At 42.8% G+C, this 8,800-nt stretch overlaps 1 protein-coding gene across 1 annotated transcript; it reads right to left on the reverse strand.

The window, feature by feature from the left end:
* Window positions 1-632: 632 nt before the first annotated feature.
* On the reverse strand, window positions 633-1,203 carry LOC121552169 (60S ribosomal protein L7-like). Its single transcript, XM_041864889.1, has one exon. The coding sequence runs from the start codon at window positions 1,170-1,172 to the stop codon at window positions 633-635; it is 540 nt and encodes a 179-aa protein (XP_041720823.1). The 5' UTR covers window positions 1,173-1,203.
* Between the last annotated feature and the right edge of the window lie 7,597 nt (window positions 1,204-8,800).

Here is an 8,800-nt window from a genome sequence, read left to right on the forward strand (position 1 = left end):
CTTTTCCTCTAAAATTGGTGCTGGAGCGATTGGCTCCCTTGTAATCAAATTTGATACATTTATAGCTTTAATAACTGTCAATGTTGAAAGAGTTGAATTGCTTCTCACTGTTGTTATAATAGGCTGAAGTGTTGATGTCATTGTTGTTGATTCATCCATTCTCCCTAAAGCTTTGAACTCTTTACTTGTATTTCCATCTATCACCACTAGTGTCACTACATTAACTCTCAGTCCCAACTCTAATCCCTCACTTTCAAACTGTTGATTATAAAAAATACATTTATAATCACCTTGATCTTCCTGCTGGGAATTGTAAATATAGATACTGCAATCACCCTCAATCTTCATTCTTCTCTTATCATTCAGCAACGCATACTTTCTCAATGCAACTGCTCCTAACAGATCTAAACTCCTGCCATATCTATCTTCCCACTGAACTCTAAATTTCCCTTCACCACTGTTCTCTCTCGTGCACTTACATTGAAGCTGAGCTGACTGTCCCAGAGTTACTTCAACCCTAGTTTTCGTAATGTTTTGGTCTGACTTTTCTCCTAACTGGTCTGGGCCTTCTTTGTCTAACCAAATCACCAGCTTCTCCTGTAACAGAATTGCCCTTGGTGATCTCCGCTGCTTCACATTCCACTGAAAGATTCCCTGTTTCCAGCATCTCCTCCCTCCACAAAGTGAGTAGTCTTCTTGTTCATGCCACCGCGGGGTGTGGACAGCTTGAAGGGCCACAGGAAGTTGTTGGCAGGCTTGAAGTTATTTCCGACTGTGTAGATCTCGTGTATCAGGTCCTCCACACAGATGATGCTGTATTTACCCAGGGCCTTCTCGACCAGGGCGTTGTCTGTGAGGGCGATGCGCTGCTTGGTCATCCTGCCGTGGCCACGCTTGTAGATCAGCTCGCGCACAGACTTCAGGTTGGGGTACCCCCAAGCGATGTAGGGCTCGGCGATCCTCAGCATGTTGACGGAAGCCTTGTTCAGTTTGACGAACACTCCGATGAAGATCTGACGCAGACGCAGGAGCTGGAGAACCTTGCGAACCTTGGGGCTGACGCCGTTGATACCCCTGATCCTGATGACGAAGGCCAACTTGGGCTCAGCTGGGACGTAGAAGTTCCCAACCTTGCGGGCCGTCCGCCCCATGCGGATCTCACACCTGTACATCTCCCTGTACTCCTTGTGGTACTTCTCAGCCCTCTTGTTTTCTTTGCCTGTCAGAAACATATGTGGACAACTTTTTATGAAAATTGGCCATATATGTAACGTACGCTCTCATTTCATCTTCCAAAAGAGCCAAGCTTGGACCCTTTCCGCTTGTTCGCAAACAAGGCGTAGGCATCCTTCTTCCTGTTACCAATTCATGGGGTTTCATACGTAGATCACGCAACTCACTTGAGCGACACACCATTAATGCTAAAAGAAGCGCCGCTATCCAGTTTAGACAAAACATCTCTATACACTATTAAAAACTCCTCCCTGTAGGCTCATGATATTCTAATAGTTAGTAAACGTTCTCTTTTTATAGAGAGTCATAACATTTTTTAACCTTAACGTCCTTCCAGGGGGCTCACATATAGTTAACAACCACCAACGTTCTCACCCACGGAGACTCACAAGATCTCCAACACAAATCCCATCCCAACATGAGTCGACACACAGCTCAGACACAACAGAGACGTCTCCACTCCACAATTTTTTTCTCTCCCACACACACACACACATACACAGTTTAAGAGGCATTTCCCATTCCTATGGACCCCTAAGGCAGTATGCTACCTCCATTGCGCCGTATTTTTCATTGTTCCTAAATTTATGCCACCACGAGTTCGCGGACATTCAATGAGCGGTTACATCAAACATATAGTTCGTCAACCATAAGTTGAGCGGTAACTTGCAACCGAATATATATATATATATATATATATATATATATATATATATATATATATATATATATATATATATATATATATATATATATATATATATATATATACCACAACCCCAAGTCCCCGGGACTTACCTAAATTCACCTAATGCGCTTTTAGGATTTTCGGCCCATCCTAATGATCGCCTCGTTTGAGGGCTTCCATAGATTCGCAATGTCCTAATTTGTATACATTTTCCTTGGCCTTATTCCTTCATTCTATTCTTCAATAGTTATAGACACTCCCCCCTGTTTGCGTTGTTACCAGCGCAAACAAATTTAGAATTTTAGAACGGACTCCTATCCCACACCAAATAACAGCAAAATTGCACATAAGTCTTTTAAACGGTACATTTCTCCAGAGCACACACCCTCATAAGCAAGCGAACCGACCAGCGCACAAAAATTGAGAAATCTCACCTTATGAGCCGGCGTCTTGAGCGGGAGTCACTTCGCAGCTCATGAATGGAACACTGGAGAGACGCATCACGCCCAAATGTTCCTCGTCGCCATTCTGTGGTATCTAAATAATGACGCTAATTTTGCTGTGAGAACAAGGAGTCCGCTTACACTGTACTTTGATTATAAAGGTTTATTTATATCACAAGATTTCAGCGTAAGTTTACAGACATCTGCAGGCATCTGGAGAACAACGACCCAAAATAATATGTTGTTCTGTCCTCCTTTGTCCCCACCAAGTATTTATAATCTTTACCATGATATGGGTGGTTTCCCCTAGAGACCAATCCCATGACTCCACACAACAGACTTCCTCTGTTCTAGATTGCCCCTATAAAACTGCTCCCCAGATGCTTCCCTAAGCTGAATCAACATCCTCCAAGATACCATTTGCAAACGTTAGCAAAGTCATAAATTCCTTAGACACCACAGCACCCTCCCTTGAAGACTTAAACAGCAAGTCAGTTATGAACAAATTCTTATTTACAATCACAGCCTACACCGGCCAAAACCGGACGACGCTGGGCCAATTGTGCGCCGCCCAATCACGGCTGGTTGTGATACAGCCTGGAATCGAACCAGGGGGTCTGAAGTGACGCCTCAAGCACTTAGATACAGTGCCTTAGACCACTGCGCCACTCGGGAGCCCAAGCTCATTCACAGCCTTAAGATTGTTTGTGATCTTTACACCGAGGAAGATTACAGTATCTTTTTCAGAGATGTTACAATCTGCTGGATTGACAGCTCCTTTCAGAACAAACATCTCACATTTGGAAAGATTTAATACCAAACCTGAGATTTTGGAGAACTGCTTCACAATATCCAATGCTAATCTAGCTTGTGACACATTTTTCAAAAAAAGTGAGGTGTCGTCTGCCAGTTGGGATATCTTGATCTCTCTGGCCTGGAATGTAATGCCTTCAAATTGACTTTGATAAACTCATGAGCATAAGGTTTGAGAAACAAACAAAAAAAAGAAAAGGTGAGATTGGACAACCTTGTCGTATTCCTTTGTAAATGTTAAACCTTGAGGATGTTCCATGACAGAGTTTGATACAGCTATTGCCACCATTATACAGAGTTCTAATAGCATCAACAACAAAAACTACCAAACTTCAAATGCTTAAGACAATCAAAGATAAAATTGTGACTTACGGTATCAAATGGTTTCTGAAAATCCAAAAATAAGATAACAGGGGAGTCATCCAATAGATCACAATACTCAACCCAAAAAAAGATTTAAAAAAAAAAAAGACAACAAAAAAATAATGTGGTAGGCGGTTTTAGCCATGTCATCGTGGTTGACATGGATGATAGTTCTGATGGTATGGGTGGGGATGATGAAAGGCATGGACCTGGATGGGCTGTGGTGAAAAGGAAAAAGAATGGCCCTGCCATAAGCACTGCTGACATCAAATCAAATTCTATTTGTCACATGCGCCGGTGTAAACCTTACCGTGTAAACCTTACCATGAAATGCTTACTTACAAACCCTTAACCACCAATGCAGTTCAAGAAATAGAGTTAAGAAAATATTTACTAAATAAACTAAAGTAGAAAATAAAATAAATTAAAAAGTAACACAAAATAACAATAACGAGGCTATATACAAGGGGTACCGGTACATTTTAGTCATTTAGCAGATGCTCTTATCCAGAGCGACTTACAGTTAGTGAGTGCATACATTTTCATACTGGCCCCCCGTGGGAAACGAACCCACAACCCTGGCGTTGCAAGCGCCATGCTCTACCAACTGAGCTACACGGGCCGGTACTTAGTCAAAGTGCGGGGGTACAGGTTAGTCGAGGTAATTTGTACATGTGGGTAGGGGTAAAGTGACCATGCATACATAATAAACAGCGAGTTGCAGCACTGTAAAAACAAAGGAAGGGGGGGGTGTCAATGTAAATAGTCTGGGTGGCCATTTGATTACTTGTTCAGCATGGCTTGTCTTGTCTTATGGCTTGGGGGTAGAAGCTGTTATGGAGCCTTTTGGTCCTAGACTTGGTGCTTCGGTACCGCTTGCCGTGCGGTAGCAGAGAGAACAGTCTATGACTTGGGTGACTGGAGTCTTTGACAATTTTTTGGGCCTTCCTCTGACACGGCCTAGTATATAGGTCCTGGATGGCAGGCAGCTTGGCCCCAGTGATGTACTGGGCCATACGCACTACCCTCTGTAGCGCCTTTTTGCACAAGATGACGCCGACAGATAGGGCAGCTCTGCTTCTAACTCCTTAGCAACTTTGCAGTATTTTGTTTTTTTGTGTGTTATTTCTTACATTATTAGCTCCAAATTTATTTTTGATATTACATACAGCCAGAAATAACTTTTGGATATCAGAGCGGCGGTAACTCACCAGCATTACAACCAGGAATACGACTTTCCCGAATTGGATCCTTTGTTCGTACCACCCAGGGCAATTGAACTGATTCCAGAGGCTGATCCAAAACACCACTGGCGGAAAAGAGGTATTCGGAGTGGACTTCTAGTCCGACTCAGGAGGCGCGCACACCATCCACCGCTTCCGAGTATATTACTCGCTAATGTTCAGTCTCTGGATAAAAAGTAGACGAGCTCTGAAACTGAAAGCGCGAACCACCGCAGTTAACCATGGCAAGGTGACTGGGAATATGGCCAAATACAAACAGTGTAGTTATTCCCCCTGTAAGGCAATCAAACAGGCAAAACGTCAGTATAGAGACAAAGTGGAGTCGCAATTCAACGGCTCAGACACGAGACGTATGTGGCAGGGTCTACAGACAATCACGGACTACAAAGGGAAAACCAGCCACGTCACGGACACCAACGTCTTGCTTCCGGACAAACTAAACATCTTCTTCGCACGCTTTGAGGATAACACAGTGCCAGCGACACAGCCTGCTACCAAGGACTGTGGGCTCTCCTTCTCTGTGGCCGACATGAGTAAGACATTTAAGCGTGTCAACCCTTGCAAGGCTGCCGGCTCAGACGGCATCCCTAGCCGTGTCCTCAGAGCATGCGCAGACCAGCTGGCTGGAGTGTTTACGGACATATTCAATCTCTCCCTGTCCCAGTCTGCTGTCCCCACTTGCTTCAAGATGTCCACCATTGTTCCTGTACTCAAGAAAGCAAAGGTAACTGAACTAAATGACTATCGCCCCATAGCACTCACTTCTGTCATCATGAAGTGCTTTGAGAGGCTAGTTAAGGATCATATCACCTCTACCTTACCTGACACCCTAGACCCACTTCAATTTGCTTACCGCCCCAATAGATCCACAGACGATGCAATCGCCATCGCACTGCACACTGCCCTATCCCATCTGGACAAGAGAAATACCTACGTAAGAATGCTGTTCATTGACTATAGCTCAGCATTCAACACCATAGTACCCTCCAAGCTCATTATTAAACTTGGGGCCCTGGGTCTGAAACCCGTCACTGTGCATTTGGGTCCTGGACTTCCTGACGGGCCGCCCCCAGGTGGTGAAGGTAGGAAACAACAAGGGTGCGTGCTCAGCCCCCTCCTGTACTCCCTGTTCACCCATGACTGCATGGCCACGCACACCTCTACTGTGTTCTTGGGGACCTTCAATGCTGCAGAATTTTTTGCTACCCTTCCCCAGATCTGTACCTCAACACAATGCTGTCTCTGAGCTCTACGGACAATTCCTTCGACCTCATGGCTTGGTTTTTGCTCTGACATGCACTGTCAACGGTGGGACCGTATATAGACAGGTGTGTACCTTCCAAATCATGTCCAATCAATTGAATTGACCACAGGTGGACTCCAATCAAGTTGTAGAAACATCTCAAGGATGATCAATGGAAACAGGATGCACCTGAGCTCAATTTCGAGTCTCATAGAAAAGGGTCTGAATACTTATGTAAATAAGTTATTTCTGTTTTTTTATTTTTTATAAATTAGCAAACATTTCTAAAAACCTGTTTTTGCTTTATCATTATGGGGTATTGTGTGTAGATTGCTGAGGATTTGTATTTATTTAATCCATTTTAGAATAAGGCTGTAACGTAACAAAATGTGAAAAAAGGGTCTGAATACTTTCCGAAGGCACTTTATGTGGGAATGTAATGTAATTAATGATTCTAACGTTGGACGTGATCATTTCCCGATTTGTGTACCATGAACTTTGATGTTACTATTCCAGATAGGGTACCATTCAGAAGATGGTGCTTTCATAAAGCAGACTGGGTGATCATTAGTTAAAGTCTGTTGGATAGTTGTCTTTGGAGAGGCCGGTTGATGTATGTGCTGCCTCTGTGACCTCTCTGATTTTGAGTGCTGTGAATTTATATGTACTAATGAGTGAAGTGGGTGAGAAAAAGAAGGGGGTTCCTGGGTGGACTGAAAAGTGCACTGCGGCTATTCGAGAAAGACATAGGGCTTACAGAGTGTTGTGTAGGAATATGACTCCAGTTCTGCTCTACAATAGGCAGGGGTACTGAGCTGGGGGATGTATGGTCTATGTTGAAGAAGATGACTGGAAGAAGCAAGTCCACTCGAATTCCAGTTTTGGTTATGGGTCAAAAAATGTCCGTAACTGATAAAGAAAAAGCTGACTGGTTGGGGAAGACAATTGCTAGTGTACATAGTGGGGTTACTTTGGATGAAGTATATAAGAAACGCAGGTGTGAAATGTTAAATGCTCATGTTAATGTGTATGAGAAAAGGGATACTGTTGACTCTTCTTTGGATGCTGTTTTTACCATACATGAGATGCGTTCAGCCTTAATAGGCTGTGGATATACAGCCCCAGGTAATGATCAGTTGTGCTATGTAATGTTTAAGCATCTACCTGATGAGGTCATACATGTTCTCCTGGGATTATTTAATACGATTTGGAGTGAGGGGGTTATACCTTCTGTTTGGAGACGTGCAGTAATATCACCTTTTGTAAAGCCTGGTAAGGACCCTTCATGTGCTGATAGTTATAGACCAATAGCACTGACCTCTAACTTGTGTAAACTGATGGAAAAGATTATAGTCAATATGATTGTCATATTTCCTGGAACATAAAGGTTTATTGAGTCAATGTCAAAGTGGATTCTGTAAAGGTAGATCTACTTTGGATGCATTAGTAAAGGTGAGTAATGAAGATGAAAAAACGATGGTCATGAAAGAAGTCATGACTACTTATTTTTGACATTGAAAAGGCATATGACACTATGTGGAGAGAAGGCCTACTGATTAAGATGGAATTACTTGGTATTGGTGGGAGATTATATAACTGGGTTTTGGCCTTCTTATTTATTCACTCTTTTCGAGTTAAAATAGGACCCATTATATCTGAAGTCTATGGAGTTGACAATGGTACTCCTCAAGGCAGTGCTATCAGTCCTATTTTGTTCAACATTATAATTAACGATGTGTTTTCGAATGTAGGTAGGGGTATTGGGGCTTACCTATATGCTGATGATGGAGCTATTTGGAAGAGGGGAAGGAATGTCTCTCGTGATCAAATCTATTCAACAAGCTATAGTGGATGTTGAAAGATGGTCGATTGACTGGGGTTTTAAATTGTCAGTGGCGAAGTCTTGTTGTATGTTCTTCTCAAAGAAGAAAGTTGCTGATAATATACAGTTGTTTCTGTATGGACAGCCTATGGGGAGGGTTTCTAAGTAAAAATATGTGGGTCTATGGTTCAATGAGCGATATACATGGAAAGATCATGTCATAAATGTTGAAACAAATTGTAAGAAGGTGGTGAATCTTATGTGCTCGGTCTCTGGTTATGAATGGGGTGCTGACAGACAATCATTGATGGATATTTATAGAGCTCTGATCAGGACGACAATTGGTTACGGGTGTATAGTTTATGGAACAGCGGCGAAGATTTGACTTCAGAAGCTGGATAGAATCCAGTATATAGCTTTAAGGATATGTATTGGTGCATTTAAATCAACATCTGTATGTGCCTTACAAGTGGAGGCAGGTGAAGATGCCTTTGGATATACGGCGTAAAAAATTGTAATTCGCTTATTGGGTTAGGTTGAAAGGCTGTGAGGTTGAGCATCCTACTGCTACTGTTCAAGATGACTGTTGGGAATATACTAGTAGACAAGTTAGTGGTTTTGGTTGGACAGTTGGAAAGCTTGCTGATGAGAGTGGTTTGAGGGAGTTGGAGGTTGGCCCTTCTGTGGTGATAGGGGATGTTCCTCCATGGTTACTCCCAGATCCTGTTGTTGATCTAACCTTGGTAGAGAAAAGGAAAGATTGGTCAGAAGTCAGTGATGTAGGGAAACTGGTTGTTCTACATTGGTAGAAGTTTTTATGCGTTTTTACCGCTTTTCACAGATGGATCCAAGGACCCAGGCATTTACATTCCTGAATTTGATGTGCAGATATGTAGAAGACTAACAGATGAACTGTCAGTATACTCAGTTGAACTGTTGGCGATAATAGTT

The sequence above is a fragment of the Coregonus clupeaformis genome, chromosome 36 (assembly GCF_020615455.1).
Source record: "Coregonus clupeaformis isolate EN_2021a chromosome 36, ASM2061545v1, whole genome shotgun sequence".
NCBI lineage: Eukaryota > Metazoa > Chordata > Actinopteri > Salmoniformes > Salmonidae > Coregonus > Coregonus clupeaformis.

Coding starts and splice junctions, on each gene's coding strand:
- LOC121552169 (XM_041864889.1), bottom strand. CDS start 1,172: ATGTACAGGTGTGAGATCCGCATGGGGCGGACGGCCCGCAAGGTTGGG.